General features: G+C 34.2%; 1 protein-coding gene and 2 long non-coding RNA genes across 6 annotated transcripts in view; 2 read left to right on the forward strand and 1 right to left on the reverse strand.

Moving 5' to 3' along the window:
• LOC138134478 (uncharacterized) overlaps nucleotides 1-18,531 on the forward strand; it is a 62,296-nt gene that overhangs the window by 43,107 nt on the left and 658 nt on the right. The gene's annotated exons all lie outside the window — the stretch shown is intronic.
• Nucleotides 1-18,531, reverse strand: part of LOC138134472 (uncharacterized) — a 45,216-nt gene that overhangs the window by 16,324 nt on the left and 10,361 nt on the right. The window contains exon 1 of one of the 4 annotated variants that reach the window (XM_069052767.1): nucleotides 7,759-7,827. The exons of 1 other annotated variant lie outside the window; for it this stretch is intronic. In XM_069052767.1, coding sequence (XP_068908868.1) covers nucleotides 7,759-7,787 — 29 coding nt within the window. In that variant the 5' untranslated portion in view covers nucleotides 7,788-7,827. Of the gene's footprint in view, nucleotides 1-4,144; nucleotides 4,422-7,758; nucleotides 7,828-18,531 lie in introns of those variants that run through there. 2 more of the 4 variants (XM_069052765.1, XM_069052768.1) reach the window with 2 other exon arrangements.
• Nucleotides 7,980-14,154, forward strand: LOC138134480 (uncharacterized). Its single transcript, XR_011160738.1, has 2 exons — nucleotides 7,980-13,600; nucleotides 13,761-14,154. It is a non-coding gene; the product is annotated as an uncharacterized lncRNA (long non-coding RNA).

The raw sequence follows: 18,531 nt of genomic DNA on the forward strand, positions 1-18,531 counted from the left end.
GGATACAAAATAAATTAGTAGTTTTTACAATGATGTTTTTACTTTGTGGTTCGTGCGGTCGCCTAAAAAGTGTAATGTGTACCTGGGATATTTTCAAGCCTCGGCTGCGCCTCGGCCGCAAACTCAGACTCGGCCACTTTTTGGCCTTGATACACAAATAACTATTTGTTATTGGTGTATCTTTCCGACAGAAAAAATCATCTTTGTAAATCTCGGCGCTCTTGAGCCAAATGGAAAAGTAATCAACGATACCATCGAGTCATTCCGATTTCCACTGGTGCAAGGGTGTATCCTTAATTAAGTATTTAAATTAATGCAGGAGTTAAGTGAATAAGAGAAAGATTCTCGTTATACACCTGGAAGACAAATGGTGCAATGGGCGTAATACGCAAATTAACTTGTTCATTACTGACCTCGAATAAGAAAAAGCAAAATGAATATTAAACTCCAAGTATTCGACACACACACATGCTCATATTAAAGGAGTTCCTAGTTATTGTTGTTTACATGCCTTTTGCATTCTTAATTGCCGCCAATTATTATTTTCACGATCTATAATTTGAGTGCCGTAATTTTCTTCAAAATATGTATCTTCACTCCGGAGATAACGTAATCACTATTTCGAGCCACCTCAGTTATGTTAATGTCAATTAGAAACTGTTTAATTTTTGTTGAAATAATTATTATTTTTAGACATTACCTGTTGCGTGTTTGGTCTACATCCACAGTGATAATTTATATAGGATTCTTAGCGCTACAAGATTAAGCATTAGGTGGGTGATTAATTACGTCAAGAGGATTTTATTAATATATTTAAATGTGGCTTTTAACACTCGACATTGGCAAGGCCGTGACATCAACAAATCGAATTTGAATTCCTTGTGAGGATCGAGTTTTTGAACAAAATCCAAAGCTCCCAGATTCGATTAATTTAGGAACAGGTTGTTACAATTTAGCACAATCGTTTGAAACGGAACGATTAAGTAATGTAAACTATAAATTTCAATGTCCATAAAATATATCATGGAACAATAAAACTAGAAATTTTAGGCAGCTCTGTTGAATGAAGCTTTTAACTTTTATATTTTATTTGGCGAGCTCACCATAAATTTTGTTAATATACACCTTGGAACGGTCTCAGATGAGACAAACACGAAAAAATTAATAAACACAACACAATTTTACTGTCCTTGTCGCGGATAAGGATCATTATTTGTCGCTTGACTGGTGTTGGTAATTTACAGAGGAACGAGGAACTGGCGAGTATTTTCATATCAATTATTAATATTGACATGTTAAAATGTCGATTTCAGGGTCTCACGTGTACAACACAGACACAGTCTAGTTGTGTTCATTTGTACAGTTTCGAAAATGCCAATAATTTTCGTAGTGACAGTTAATAGAAGTCGTAAACGTCAAAATTAATAAGTAAACCGCAAGGGGAAGAAAAAATTCTTTGGAGTCGCCGCTCCGGCCGAATTCCTTTGACTGTATTCTAGTTTTTTTTGCGGAACACGCATTGAATGCCGATTAGTACATTAATTGTTTTATTAGCAGATCGAGTGTGACCACATTTTATTAGATTTCGTGCGAAGAACCGTCAACAATGACATTTTTCCCTTTGAGAAGCGGCCGTGTTTGGACAATGAAAAATTGCGATTGTTATTAATAAAATGCGTGTCGGGGCCGGTATTTCTCTTCGCGATGGAAACAATGAGAGTTTCAGTTTTATGTGCTTCAGACTGGGGTATAATTGCATGTGTAAGTCGTAGGAATCTGATTGTTTATCGACACATTCTTCATAAAGCAAGCGTTACCAGGCGACGGTTGGTGTGCAGGTCGACAACACCATCATCCACGCACTCCCGTTTTACTACTGCTGCTGCTGTTGGATCTCAGCTACGACGAGGGTCGACTGTTTCATAAATAAAATGGGGAAACGATGGAACAACCACCCCGAGAAGCGCCGCTCATCGAACGGACGATTTGGGCACATAAATATGACAAAATACCCAAACTATGGTTATTTCATTAGGCTCAGGTCCGGCGTGCGTGGGGGATTTATTTATGCAGTTCCCACGATAATAAATTCCGTTTTATTTGTTTACGGCGATATTTTTCATTACAAAAGGATGCACTGCGGCTGGGTCATCCAAAATCTGGGTTATTCAAACTAATGTAAATCCTGCATATTTTTAAAATTTGGAAAAAAAAACAGAATTCTTGCGAAAGTTGAAATAATCTTTCTCGATTATCACCAATCTCTTATCTGTTGTTTCCAATTAAAAAAAAAACTCTCGTCATTCTCAAAAAGGAAATTATTAACAAATTTTAATAACTGAAAATAGCAGTAAATATTGTTTAAAAAAGCGTATCAGGTAGAATTTTGTGATACTGATATTATCAGAAAATTTACAAATATAAACCTATTTGTTAATGCTATTGAAATACACAGTAAATTGTTCTTTAGCTGAAAATTTGTTGATATGATATCGTAAAAAATATTTAAAGCACATATGTATTTCTTTGTTACTTTATAAAAATATTTAGAACAAAATACAATGGAAACAAAAACCACACGGTGTAATAGATAAAATAGTTAGGGATTAAAAACTTAAATTAAGTAAAGTAAACTAAAAAAAAATTTCCTCATGATGAAATTCAATTTTTATCTACATTCACACTTTTTATGTACATATTTATTACGTATCATGCGCCATTTCCAGTGCTGTATCTTGATATTTTACTGTAATATCTCAATCATTTTATGAATTTACAAATTTGATAATTAGTATATTACACTATAAGTGATGAAAGTGCCTGATTTTTCAACGAGCAATACATGATAACTCACGAGCGCCAGCGAGTGAGGATAGTATTGCGAGTTGAAAAATCGCACTTTGATCATGTATACTATTTTTTCCAATTTCGCTTATGAAAATGAGTCTCTATTTTAAATTTCTTTATAATTATTTTACTCCCCTATTTTTTGAATCTTCCGGATCTGGATTTTCAATTAATGCAAATAACAGTGTTTTTAATTTTTTATATTAATAAGTAGGTAGTAGATTGTTAAATAAATTTTCCTCACTAGTGAGTTTACTTTCTCCATTTTCCTCACTAGTGATGCAAACGCCTGTTTTCCTCACTACATTGAGTGATGAAAGTATCATTTTCATAATCGATGTTGCAAAAACATATTTTTGTAATTATTTTAGATTTCTTCAAAAATCATGAGAAAAGTGATCAGGAAGGAAATGATGATAAATTGTTGTAATTACTTGGAAGACCAAAAACAATGTGAAGCGATTAAATTACGTAAATTTTTTTGGGGTGAGAATTCTTATCAGTTACATTTATCAATGTCCTGATAATTTATTGTCTTGGAATTAATCAACGATTAGAGCGTAATTAATTGTAATTTCCGGAATTCGCGTAATAAGAACAGATTATTTGGAATCGAGGTAATTTTAGCAGATTTTCCAGAAAAGATATGGCCGATAAGACAATTGTTTCATAATCGATTTGAAATAACAATGGTGGTACTAATCATAGTAGTTGCAAAAAGCTCTCAAAATCTAAATTTAGTGGTCTAGTGATCGGTGATAATCTTTGGTGCGTGGCACAAATTTGCAAAAAACAATGAGAATATGTATCTTAATGTTTTGGATCCAGATAAAGGCAATAAATTTTTAATCCGTTCAACAGATACGCAAAAACAAAAAGAAATTTTATCACCTAGCGGTGAGTCATTTATTTAAACGAAAAATTGTTGATATAAAGTTCGAAAGACTGGAGGAACGTGTCCCAAATTAATAATTAAAAATAAACAGTCTGATATTACATTGCAATGACAATTAAGAGATAAAAATAAAATAACAACGATAAGAGAATAAATGTTGTGGCAACAATTTTTCATTGATGATTTTTTTGGTGCGATTTTCCAATCGAAAAATGTCACGGCAATTTCGCCCCGCGCCAAAAACGCAGATAAAACATAATAGTTGATCAAGAACGAACGTCATTAACCGCAGTCGTGCATCTATTGTGCTTTATCTCGATGAAACAGTCGATACGTCAATTTGTTCGTGATCGATGGTTTTGCGGTGGACGCCGGTAAATAGCGCCTCTTCGGCGTACTCACTTAGGGTGCATCCAGCAGGTCAGAGGCGAGTGGTGCCGCGTTGAGCATCACCCAAACACATCCTAAAATCACTTTGAAGTCCTGAACTTCGACAATCAGTCGGCGCACTTCACTAGTCCAGGATACGACGGTAAAAGCTCGAGGCACAAGTCACTAAGAGAGCACTGGAGCGGCGTCGGGACGCTGAGTGGCGTCGACTTTAACTCGGGAGCGCATTGAGACGACGTCGGATGAACAACTCTCGCTTTGGCTATAACAATCACTGCTTACCGCTTTAACTCTGATAACACAATGGGTCGCGACTACCATATTCCTCCCCACTCACACTATCCTCCGTCCTACTACCCCATCTCTCAGCGGTTGCGCAAAGTCTCCAAATTTATCTAAGTTGATTTGAAGATCATGAGATAGCCGCACTTGTGATTAAAAAAACAAAAATCCTTCATTCGAGGTCTATAACCTTATCTTTCGACCAATAAAAAGCGGTTCGCTAGGAGGACCACAAAAACCGGATGCACCCAATTTTCTTGGGCACTTTCCGGGTCGCAGATTTTCATTTCACAAAAAATTTCATTTGGCCGCTGGGTATTATTCGAGATTAACGTAATCTAATCCGATAGCGTTCGTACTTTGACAGTGCGCGGAAACTCCGACATTTAAAAATTGAAAAATTATTTTTCTTTCGTATTTCAACAATTCCTAGATTCGCTAAAGACTTCCATTACAAAACCAAATTCTTACTTAATAAGTTTAGTAAATACGCTCATAATGATATTAATCCTCAAAACGAATCTATTGTTTGATGATGTACTTATGTATAATTACCTAAGTACATACAAATATTTTTATGTTTTTCAGCTTAGATTTGTTCCTAGAATTTATCACCGCATTCCAAAAAATTGCCACAAATTTTTCAAATCAACTGAACATCCTGTTTTCGCGAATGCAATATCATACTTCCAGGTGATCATTTTTTATTATCGTTTTGCAATTAAAAATGTACCAATTCGAATTTTCATGTCTTTATTTCACTAATTAAAATCAAAGAACATAACTAGCGAACACTTCCTGAGAAGTGTTAATAAAACCTAAACCCTTAACCTGAAAATCATGAATTTTAAATTTTGGTTAGAACCTCGTGATTTCAAAATGGTATAGGTGTTGGATTTTCTCATGAGCTATGAGTCATACCTGCGCAGACGACCAATATCGGTCTAAAGCAGGCGCTACAAACCGACCGGAAAACATCGTCATTTGCACGTAAAGTAGTTGACGTTTTCAGTTTTCATTTACAGATTTTTTACGGGTTTATCGCTCCGCCTTCGCGCAGATATTTCCAAGAGATATTTCCCATGAGAGAATCCAACACTACTGTGTATCCATTAGTGTGAAAAAAATAGTTGTGAAAAACTATCAACACACAGAATTTATTTATTTCATTTTGACATTTTGACACCGTTATTAAAGTTGCCGATAACTAAAGTTGTGATTAAAATAAACATAAAACGATATAGATTTATGCAATTACAACGTGCCAGAAAGAGATGAAAGCGTCACCATCGTAATTAGAGTCATGATTAAATTTAATAAGGGTGTCGTGATACGGCCCGTTATGTTTATTAACAAAAGTTTCAATTTTTTAACTCGTACGATTAAACAATTCAATTTTTCAGATCTGTCGAAATAATAACTTTTAAAATTTGACTGAAGCTGAGGGATAAAATTGATTGAATCACTTTTCACGTTTATGAATTTTACAACAAAGCTCCGACCTTGATGCGATCGGTGTCAGTCACCGTCCCCGTCAATCGTTAAAATTTCAGTGGGTTCTGTTTCAGCACACTTTTAAAAACAATTTCAATTGTGTCTACTATCGTGGCAAAAATAGCAATGATGAAAAATTGCATCAGTTCTGAGACACACCGTCCGGAATGTCTAAATCAATTTTGTTTAATGAAACGATCATGCACTCGAAACTCGTTCAATAAAAATTTTGCCGATTGAAAAGTAATTGTGTTGCTTTCATGTAGGAATTTACTTGTCAAAAGGATAAATGATGGCGGCTGATTGTAATCGCAACCGTACAAAAATAATAGTCACCAATAACAGTGACGTGTGTTTGCGAACATCCAGTACAGTTTTTACTGAAGTAATGTGTTTTACTTTGTGTGTTGATTCTAGCACAGATATGTCGCTTGATAGCAATTTACACTTAAAAGCAATTACTGATCCTGTAACATTAAAATTTTGGAAGAATGTGATCGACTGGACGATAACATACCAGGAAGACAATAAAATATGTTGTTTTCATATACATAAAAACATATAATCTTATTTACATTTTCAGTTAAATTTCGCAAATTGAATCTTAAAATGCAAGAGAATAATTTGTCGCTAATTCCAGTTCTCGACTTTGAACCTTAAAAGTTTATCAGTTAAATCTCCAAACGATTAATCAATTTTCTGATGAAGTTGATTGTTAATGGACAATTAAAAATTTCCACTAACATTCAGATTTTCTAAAAATACTTGGGGTTTAGTGACGTCCAGATTTATTTTTATCAGAATTGTTAAATTTTTATCGATGTCAAGAACTGCCACCCACAACGCTGGTCCATCAGTTAATAAAAAAATAAGTTTAAAGGATTAAAAATGGTCGAGGTCCTTAAGGCACATAACCTACCGACTCCTTGCTCGTGATTAAACCGCATGAGTCGTCGATTTCTTTTCCAGCAACAAAGCCCGTCTGCCTTTTTAACCCTACGGTGCGCCATTTTCGCCATAAAATTCAGTGTTTTACGAACGAGAGGGACATGGTAATCGCGAAGTGAAGAACATAAGAACCGACAGCTGTCACTCGGCGGGTTGCTCGTTGTCCGCCAGCAGAACATCTTCTTCAAGGTGGTCTGTCACTTGACATCTAGCCAGGTTCGCGAAGATTTATAGAGCTTTGTATTTATCGGCAAAAAAAACTTTGAAATTTTAACTGGTTTGTAAGTGTCCTCCTGCCTTTTGTAATTTGTGAATTTTCTCACCGGTTGTAAAGCGTTATCGTCGAAAGTAAAAATCGAGGAAATCCATTTTTGCGTTATCTCGGGTTCATCAGCCTCGTGCCAATGCAAATAAAGTTAAGAAACAATAATTGTTATATAATCTCGCGTCGTTTACATTTTCAAACGCGATTTACACCAACCTGTTAAAATTTAAGTCCCTAGAAAGCTCCGTTACCGGTTGCTTTCCAATTATACATAATTATTATCACGGCGTGTGAAAAAATACAATAAGTGCCGATTGTGAGTTTATCTTCGAAAAACTCTAGGTACACATTTTCTGAATCACTGAACTTAGTCATTTATGGCGCCGCTGTGTGCCTATCAGATATCTTGGAAATTTGTAGATTCAATCTAAATATCTATAATTAGAAAACGATTTTGTCCAAAAAAAATATGAAGCAACAACTCAAAATAAATAAATTTTGAACAACTTAACATAATCTCCGAGCACGTGAAACTGGTTCAGGTACGTCAGTTTTGTCAGATAACAAAGTGAAATATTTTCCAAGCACAAAAGAAAAGAAAAATCTTTTGAGAAAAGAAAATTGTCAGCAGACTCACCGGTAAGTTTTTTGGTCAAAATGCGCCATCTCAAAGTCGCGCTTTTTCGGAACACACTTTTCACCAAACCTACAAACTCAGGATCTGATACAGATCTCAATGATAGTAACAAAATTATTGTTATCGGATTGCATAAAAATCTCTGAAATATTTTAGTAGTAATTTCCTCGATAACAAGTGTGAAGCCGCCATTAATTATTTAAGATCCGTTTATTTTCTTTAGTGTGTGGCCAAGGATTAGCAACTCCTCCTCTTTCGAATGTTACTGCATAAACCAATCAACGATGAAAGACAATGCAATGAATCGCATTAATTAAGGAGTGTGTATTTTATGGGCACCATAAGTTGGTGCGAACGCGGAATTTGTAATGATTTTAAATTGATTATTAAACAATTCCGCTAACACAGATAAATTCCAGATAACGAAACTGAATGCGTTAAAATATTTCACTCGTTTTTTTCGATCGAATAAAAATAAAAAGCTCGGAGCCGAACGCCGGAATTTCGTGGTCAAGCAGGTGTAAATGTATGGAAATTGATGAACATAATGAGAGACTTCGAGATTATCGGATACCCACAAACGCGGTTAGGATTTCATTTAACTATAATTTTATATAAAAAATAATCCTAGGAGAAATTGCCAAATTTATATCTCTTTTTATTATAAGCCTTAGCCTTTGGTAATGGCTGCAAAGTATTTATTTTTGATTAGGATCGGACCAGAAAGTAGGTTTGTGCTAATAGAAATAAGGTAGTTACTCAAAATAATTTTAAGTTAATTAATTAAACCATCGATTAAGTTCTATCGATAGTCTCGTCTGCTGCTGAAAAGTTAGGTTACCTTTGCGGAATGAAAATTTATATTCACATCCCGTACTTCATTCTGTTAAGAGCAGTTCGTTTGGTTGGTTGATCTTATCATATCTCGGGCATGTTAACAGTAATTAAATCAATAACAAGCGCGGCAACTCCCCGAGACGAGTTCAAAAGAAAAAATAGAGAGTTTTGTGATTAATCAAATTTTTATAACAGAAAAATAAGTTAAATCTCAAAGAAATTGAGATTGAGATTTTATAAAGTTAGTAAACTTATTTTGAGAATTAAATTTCAGCTGTTCAGAAAGAAATACATATTTCAAATTAATTTTAATCAATATTTTATTTTTATAAAATCTGCTCTTGTTATATTTTCAAGTGAAAAAATCTGTTCAACGACAACAGAATAATAGATTTTGAGGGATTTATTTGTAATTAATTACATGTACCTTCACAGATTAGATATTTAAAACAAAAGATGATATTGCACGAATCTAACACATGATAGACTGCAATTTATCATTTTGCAGCTTAAGACCGGACAGCATCGGAAACAGGGTGAAGAATTAAGAAAGAACGAAATCTGATAACAATCATCAGAAAATATTATATGTATAACATCGGGTGTTACTTTAAATTTATCCTTAAAGTTGGCGTTGAGGAGTCGATTGTGAACACACCACTCGTCAGTCTGCAGAGTAAAAACACAAACAACGCAAAAAGTTAGGTTAGATTTAAGCAGCTGACCTGTGATCTATAATCCGTGGTGCGTTCACAATGCCCAAGCCTTGATAACTTCATATGAAAATTTAATACTGATATGATACCAAGAAACTATTTTGATCAGAGTCTGGAATATAGGTCATTGGTTTAATAGGTCGCTGTTACTTCTATCGCATTGTTTAGCCAATCATATGTATAGTCCCTATTAATATTTATTAATTTATTTTTTTAAGGTTGGACACACTGTTTGATTTCCGTGACTAAAGTGCCTGACATGCGGTCTATCAAAATGAACATAACAGGTTGCTGACTTTCCCGCGATGTCTGAATATTTTTCTATTGCAAACTAGTAAAACTGACAACAGTGCACTAGACATTGACGCTATTTATAACCTCAAACTTAGAAAAACATAACCTAATTCAACAAACAACTTAAATCCAAAATTTCCATGGTCTTCCATTATGCCAAAACAACGTTTTTTAAAGACATTTTTGACGATATCGATGAAGAAACATATAAAAGATTACAAAACATTATTACTGATAATTAATTTATTTACTTATTTAATCAGGTATAAAATCTAGAGACAGAAGGGCATGATTTTTCCTGAGGTGTAATTTGCAGCATCGAGATTTTTTTCATGACCCAAAAGGAAAGATTATTGGATTATGATCAATAATTATTATTAGTGCCGAATCATCCTATGTACATGATTTTTCTTAATTAATGATTCCTAAAACTGTCCAATAAACTTTTCCTTATCACAACAGCAAACGATATTGTAAAATGATGATAGTAATGCTGACTTTCAGTACAAATTTTTCCAATGAAACTATAAAACGCAATTTTTCGTCAATTGCTTTTAAGAAACATCGCACTACCCGTTCAACAATATTTTTATAATGAAATAAAAAATTTCACATTATAAAACCATAAATAGTAATTAGTAAGACAGGTTAATACTTTTAATGTGCGATAAATAAATATCCGAAAAAATTTTCTTTGACTTTGATCAGAAGAATTAGATGGTTCTTTTATTTATGAGAATTGATTGTGTCTCTTGGAATACTCGATTCCCGTCTGAGTTGATAAAACCGATAATTGTAATAATCAAACAAGGTGAATAAAATGTACGAAGGATATCTAAGAAATTACGATTACTGCAAAACACAATGAACCCTGAAAGGAATTTTGCTGACAACGTTGGTAATTCCCAAGCAAAATTCCACTTTAGCGCAATCCACCTACAATTACCTAATTGGCAATAGGACGCCGGCATGCACCTCGGATATTTGGAAATAGCTGTTATCTCCTCATAAAACAATAAACTAAAGGAAAACGATATTTGTACGGATCGCGCTGGATTTCTTTTTGTAAACTGTGTAGTGCAAATAAGGAAAATGTCTGACGGGCGCCATGATCTCCTGTTTGCATTAGCCAGCAATTACGCTCTCTCGAAAACTTATTCACCATGAAAGTTCAACAAGGGCCGCCCTCTTAACACGGATAATTCATTATCTAAACTTAACCGCGTGTTGGTTTGTTGTACGTTGTTATACGACACGTGGATGGAACGAAAAAGGACAAAACTATGTGAGCGTATGTTCGTTTTTACAGCGCTCATAATTATTACGCCGAATGCACGCTCATGAGGTTGTCTTACTCGATAAATGATTTGTAAACACACCACGGACAATTAGAAATTCATAGAACACTCAGCGTCCGAAAGATGGTCATCTCCGGGCATTGTATTTGTGGAGAAAAAGCCTCGATACGAGATTTGCAAGTCACCGTGTATAGATTTTTGAATATTGATTTGACACAAACGCTTCACCTCCTCCTCCTTTTTTCACTTCTACTTCAAGTTTAAACACGATATAAAAGAGCTTATAATGTTTTCCTTAAATATTTATTTGTTGTTATTCGTAGAATATTTGACAGTTCTCATGTGGTCGTGAAATTTGTAGCAATTATGACACCTAGACGATAATCAGCTGAATCAATAATAATTTCTTTGTTTGTTGTGGGAAATTACCAATATTGAAATGAGATCCGCTAAATATGTTAGCGAAACTGCAGATAATCAATGGGAGATGTCTTAATAACTCGTTTATTGCCGCGGATTATTGGAAAACAACGTAAATCCATACTCCCGAGAATTCAAATAACCAATTTGCAACTAACAGTTTTACTAATGTCATCATATCGGATAACAAACCGAAGCAAACACTTCGTCATATCCGCATTAAAAATCACTAAATCGCTTAAATAGAATTGACAGGCTTTAAATAAACACAAATCTAATCCTAACACTTGTCATTCGGAAAATACAAAAAATTGAGCATGTGACTTCTTTGTTGCTTTCTATAGATGCTATTATAAAGTAAGAAGCGATGAAGGAAGAAACGATAAAATAGAGTCATTTACCCTAAGAAACATTGTAATTATGTATTCCTAAATAAATTTTATGTCTAAGTAAGAAAAATTAAACTTCAAATGGTACCAGTGTTTCAAAATTTGTTCCCAAAGTAAAGCTGGCAAGACTGCACAATAAACAAATTAATAGTTACAATAAACATGGTAATAATTACACCTAAATTTTAACGGCAATTTTGTGGAGTTGCTTTAAATGAAAATTTTCTTAGATAAATATGTAATTCCAAAAAAAAAAAAACTATCCGTTTGAGAATTCCTGCGAATAAAATAAGCCACATATTGCATCAGGAAACTTAGAGTGTAATCCTCACTAAAAAGTAAACAGGAAATCATTTTGTAGTTTATTATCCTACTGCTGCGACTGTTGGCCATTTATTGAGTGGTATAAAAGCAACAATATAATCATGAGAATCATTCTACCATGAGAACCATTATACGTTTAATAAATAAAAATTTTAGTATAGAATATTTCAGTAAATAAACAAACAAGTACAAATAAAAAAACTAACTTATTAAAAAAATAACATAATTACATAAACATTTTTGTTTTATAATATAAAAATTTCCGATAATATTGCGGAATCTGGAAATTAAATACAAATTAAAAATTTAGTAAAGCATTTTTTATGAAATTAGGGTAAAGCCAAACACTTTCTTGTTTATAAGAACTGAACTAAAACAACAGTTAAAAGATGATTTTCACTTAATGCATCGTTAATAAACTCTCACAATTTTGGTTGACCTTATTTGAGGAAGTATGAAAAAATTGTGAAAAAGGTAAATTCCCAGGTACAGCATTTAGTCACAGTTTAACAAACAAAAATAACGCAAACCTGATAAAAAGCATTCAATAAAGATACTTTTGAAATTTTTGCGTTAAATTGGAATAAATTACAAACTCATAAATTGATACTTGATAACAAGAGAAAGCAAATTAAAAATTAAAATTAATGTCATCGGAAACAGACTTATTGCGGAATCAGGCGATTCGAAATCAAAGAAATTCCTTTTCGAGAGGATTTCCCTTGCTATTCAACGTGGAAACGCTGCAAGCATTCGGAGCACTTTTCCAGAATCCGCATTATTACCTATCGGAAATTTTTGTATTGTAAACCAAAAATATTATGTACTTAAGTTGATTAATTATACCTTTCAATTAATTAAAAAGAATTAATTAGTGAATTTTCACTAAAAAAGGGTATGGCATGGAGGTCTGATTTATACATCATTATTGATATTTCTAGAAAGCAATAATAATTCCTTTGAAAGAGTTATTATTATGGCTGGTTCTTTTCAGTCAAGGCAAAATCTTCTGATGAGCTATTTATATCCCACAATTTATTTTTAGTTATTTTCGATATAAGTGCGCTGTCAGAGCACTTTTCAGGTATGAGGCCGAATTTTGAAGCACGAGGCGTCAGCCAAGTGCTGCAAAGCAGGCCGAATACCTGAAAATTGACAGCGCACGAATATTGTGTTCGTTTACGCAAAGTCTTAAAAAACATTAATTTATTGTAAATTTTGAGGTTATCTTCGACAGATGTCAAGTTAGGTATATAATCGGGAATGTTTATATATTTAGTTATATACCACTTTCCCGGTTATATGTATATCCCAGGAAACCAACACGAAAAATAATTTTTTATATTGTAATAATTCTCAAAAAAAAATTAATAACATCAGAGCATTTCCTAAAACAAATAAGAAAAGAGTCTGGATTGCAAAATATGAATATCCATGTAGGCTGTGCTTCTGCATATGCGCAAAATGGTTTTGCTTTCAGTTTCGGTTGACAATTATTAAAGTTGGTATTATTTCATTTAATTCTTGTTTCTTCTGTGATTTATTATTATATCAATTTAGTAAGGTACGTAATACCACTAGATAATTATCTAAAATTCATCGAAACCGTGATATTTATACACACATAGTTTCCAATTGCGGAGGTTACTCTTGTGTAAACAGTAAACACTACAAAAACAAGTAAAAAAACAACCAACTTTTTTGTATATCTTTATCGTTTGCAGATGGAATAAAAACAGCACGGTGTAAAAATCTCTCTGATAACAGAGTTAAAGAAAGATCGTCAACGTGAGACGATTTGTTTTCTGCAATTTGATGAAGTTGGAGGGAGAGTCCAGGTTCTGGCCAGCGATGGGACAATTTCGTTAATCACCATCACGCATCTCATGGAGATACTTCAACACAGTTTATCAGTGACCATCGAATTTGATACGGATAAAACTAATTATTTTTTGACAGCCTTGGAGGATCTGAATGCAATGTAAGAAAAAGCAAACAATAGTTTTAATTTTGCGATTGTTTTGATGCTGATGACAGTCCACCAAGAGGAAGTTAATGAAGGATACAAATATGTACAATAAAATAATATGTAAAATAAAAATAAATTTATAAAAAAAATGTTAGAGATTTATTTATTCCTTTCTCTTCCAAGTGATTTTATAAAGTTGGTTTTTAAGCAAAAAGTAATTAAACGTAACTTTTCTATCGGTTCAGGACATATTCTATCCTAGTCTGATGATTACGTTAAAAGAAGCTTTAGACATTGCTTATTATGAAAGCAAAAATGACAGGGAATTGTCTGCGAAAAATCCACGCTCCAATAAAAAAATATGAAGAGACTTTCGGAAAAACTTTCTTTTTATTCGGATTCTTTTCCTTTAAAAGTCCTACTTCTAACATTCCATTTTCATTTCTTCATTGCCATTTCCATTCGTTCGTGTTTCCGCATTCCATTCACCATGTTCCGCGTCAGTCTCCCTGTCCCCTTTTATACTTTTCCCTTGGTTACTTAGTTCTTTTTTTCTTGTTTCTGAGGCTTGAGCTCTGTTTGACAGAGGTCCCATTTCTATTCCTTATTATCAGCCCATCTGTAGCCCATCTTTGCTGTCTTTCCCTTCATTTCTTCCTCATTTACTGCCGTTCTTATTGTCTTCTGTATTTCTCCTTCCTACCTCGACCAGTTTTCATTTACATAAATCTTTTCGTCTTTTAGATTTCACAACTTTCGTTTCATCTGTTACGTCTTTTTTTTTTATCCATGACCACCTTTTCATTTATTCTATGCATTTCTGCTTAATCTCTCTATTTTCTTTCTTTACTTTTTCATTCTCTACTTTCAATTCCTTTATTTCTCCCCTATATTGTTTCTGTTCCTCGTGATAACTCTTAAATCCTCCCGTACCTCCCGCTTCAGGCCCTGTATCATATCGTCTCAATTGTTATTTCCAATTTATCATCACTCTTATCCCTTTTTTCAAGGGTTTTCTTCATTTTTTTACCTCTTCTCCTAAAAATAATTTTCTCCTGAACAGGTAGATACACTTAATAGTTGAGTATTATTACAAAAATTTATATCAAAGCTTATGTCACATTCATCGATTTGGTTTAAAAAAAAATGTAGTTGATCGATTTCAGTTGATTAAAGATATTAAAGCTTGACTGAAATGCATATTTTAATACCAGAGTTTATCCGCATAATTTAACATCTCTGATGCATTCGCAGCCAACTGAATTCGATTAAGTCCTCAAATTCCGTATCAAATTTAAGCCTCCGTATTTTTCATCTTTTAATTTCCACTCGTTTATTTTATTCCCCACAAACCGAAACCAGCGGAAACAGACTTTTCCCGGTATTCCACGCCGATAAATATCTACAATCATAATCAATAAACGTGGAAATTATTAAACAATTAAAAGGCGAGTTACCGTGCGTGAGGAAACAAAAGCGTTTAAATATGAATAAGTAAAATAATGGTTCCACCGCCTCTAGAAAAATGCTACTAGCGCATAGCTTTATTATATAATGAGGTTTCGCAAGGTAGTTAGAATTCAGAATGAGTAGCCGCGATGTCGATCGAATTTTAACAGCTCCTTTTTACGAGCTGTTCAGGATGGCGGTCAACATTGTACTTGATCAAAAGAACTGACGCCGAACTTGCGGCGTAAGTCACCTGACCCGGGGTCAAGCGTAGGTGGTAACAGTGACGTTTCTTCGGGCACTGCTCGATTTCTCCTATATCAGATCACAATAATTGACCAAAATTCCCCAAACGTTGCCGCGAAACATTAGAGAGGACGTCGACGAGAAAACTGACTGGCAGAATTTAATTACATATTCGTTAAACGAGGCCGAAGGATCGTCTGTGAGGAACGCCATTTATCATGTAACTAAACATGACGTGAGGGTGTCAAAAGGCGCTCACTATCTTCAGTCGGCAAAGTCTTGTTCTTAGCTTCAGAAATGCGCATAATCGAGCCGACACGGCTGTGATGTTAAACCCTTAAACAAATACTAATCTTGCGACGATAAACCTGGGAAGAGCGGTCACTCACATCCACCACGCTGAACCGGAGCAGGTTTTAACGTCAAATGGATTAAAAGAAAAAAAATCTGAACCCCACAGAAATGGTTACAATTTCAAAGGGACTTCCACAAAGCTCTCGCCTGCAGCAAATCACTTTTCACCAAAATTGTCAACAACATGGAAGAGACTAATGAACACTTATGATCTTGTTGTAACTTGCAAAGTAAAATACAAAAGAACCAGACAGATTTTGAAATAAGAGACAAGATGGGTGACGGCAATGACAAGATTCTGTGTATTTCACGATAATGTGGTGATGCTGTGGCAATACCGAATATTAATGAATTCCTCAAGCGTGCGCTTAGAGAACTGGAGAGAATTATATCTATGCCAAAGAAGCTTCAAGGTTGGAAAGTTTAATTAAGGTGATAAATCTAATTTATTGGTTGTATTATATGAAATACCTCGACATTCATGAGCTTCAATTTTATTTCTCGAGGCATGGCGAATGCATTTCAATCGACCTTTTACACGGCAAATGTTAGATGGTGCACCGTTTAACTTGATTGATATTGTGTTAGTACGTGATATGATTTCATATACACTCATACAGGCAGATTTAAAAAGCTTTAATTATAGGTTCGTGAGGTAGGACGGCCCTGAGAAAAAGCCTCACCAAGGAAAAGCCGCTCCATAGCCAGACATCGATATACCCGGAGTCATTAAAATATAATCATCACTCGTTTTACATCCCCAGTATTGATGACATTCGTTAGAAAATTGATGCTTTCCAGTCGTGACAAGATCGAAATTGCAACTTCCGCCATTACAAATAATAACGTACAGTAATCCTATTGGAAAATCGTAAATCATATTTTACCACACTTGGAGGGCGTAACAATAACACAAATTAATACAGGTGTACCTTGCTCTAGGTGTAGTTTTTTACTTCGCATTATAATCGATCCAATAGATAAACCAGTAGCGGCTCGTGCAGAATAAGTATCTGGGATGAAACAAGAAAAAATGTATTTTTTTAAATCTATTAAATGTTGTGTTCTTTTATTAAAAATACACATATTTTTTGCTTGACGGCACTAGTACGGCAAAGTACGTCTTTATGACACTCAAATGAACGTCGTAAAGTTTTACATTCTGCATTGATAGCAGATAAACCAATTTATCAAATAATCTACGTTTTTTTTCTTATCAAGATTAAAATACAGGGTGTCTCAAATTTCGCGAATTCCGAATTCAAAGCGTGGTAGGGAAGGACCCAGTGGAGCTCGAAAAATACTTAGAAAAAAAAATTCGATCTTCCTGAAGAAGATATAAGCACTTTAATTTTGTTCAATACATGGCAGCCTTCATATCCACAGTGACAAAATACTATTCTAGCTACGTTGCCGTTCCATTTAAAAAAAATACAAAAATTTAAGATTTTTTTACTCCAGAGTAAAGCTATTCTTCAAAAAATTGTTTTACGTTATTATTTTCCACAATCATCTCCATATTTGGACTACTGAAGTGATCCCCTACAACGCTCTCAATTCGAAATTCGCGAATTTTGAGACACCTTGTACAATTTAATTAATTACTACTAATTACTGTTAATTAATATTTCTTATTCACGATGCCAAAGTTTAGCCTTTGTAGTAAGCAGATTTATTTTGTGTTAAGCTAAAATCACGCAATAAGACAAAATTCATTTGTCTTAATTAAGTACCTACTGAATTCAAAGTTAAGTGTTGTTTCTCGTAAAGGGACATCTCTTTGTAGTGGGTGTGTTTAGTTAGAAATTTACGATAATGCTACTAAAATGGCACTAGAGTAAAATGCAGTTTAACTGCAAGCTGCATTCCCCACCCCCAATGCAAGTCCAGCAAAATGCATCACAACAGCTTTCGTAAATCGTGCTTACAATAACAGGGTAATAAAGAAAATTCTCCTGAAAAGAGCAAATTTATCCTTTCCTCTGGGAAGAAAAATAAGTATGACGCTTGGTATAGAAAGAAAGTTGTTGGAAGTGAGCAAAAATAACAAAAGTCGTATAACCGAAATTGCGAGCTCGTCGCCGTGGCGCCTCCCGCGAACTTTATTGAAGTATGGCCCGGTGTTTGCGACTTTCAGGTGACCGGCATCTTGTGGTCATTGACTTGGCTGAAAGAAGCGCCACGTCTAGACTAGGAAACAAATGGTTTTATTACATAACTTTAAAAGTCATTATTTCCAATAGTATTGTTATGAATGTAGCGCGCCACAAACAACTTCCACTGACTTATCGGAAGCGATTTTTCAGGTATATAGGAAAGTCTGTGATGGATGGTTACGCCGACGAAAATAAGTCGCCAAAACGTAAACAAACACGCTGACTTATTAGATGATGTAATTCATTCATCCAGTCGAAATAGGTCTTAAATCTGGATGTTTTTGTTTGATGATAACGTTTGAGAATGAACGTAGTGGCCAG

This window comes from Tenebrio molitor, chromosome 7 (assembly GCF_963966145.1).
Source record: "Tenebrio molitor chromosome 7, icTenMoli1.1, whole genome shotgun sequence".
Taxonomy (NCBI): domain Eukaryota; kingdom Metazoa; phylum Arthropoda; class Insecta; order Coleoptera; family Tenebrionidae; genus Tenebrio; species Tenebrio molitor.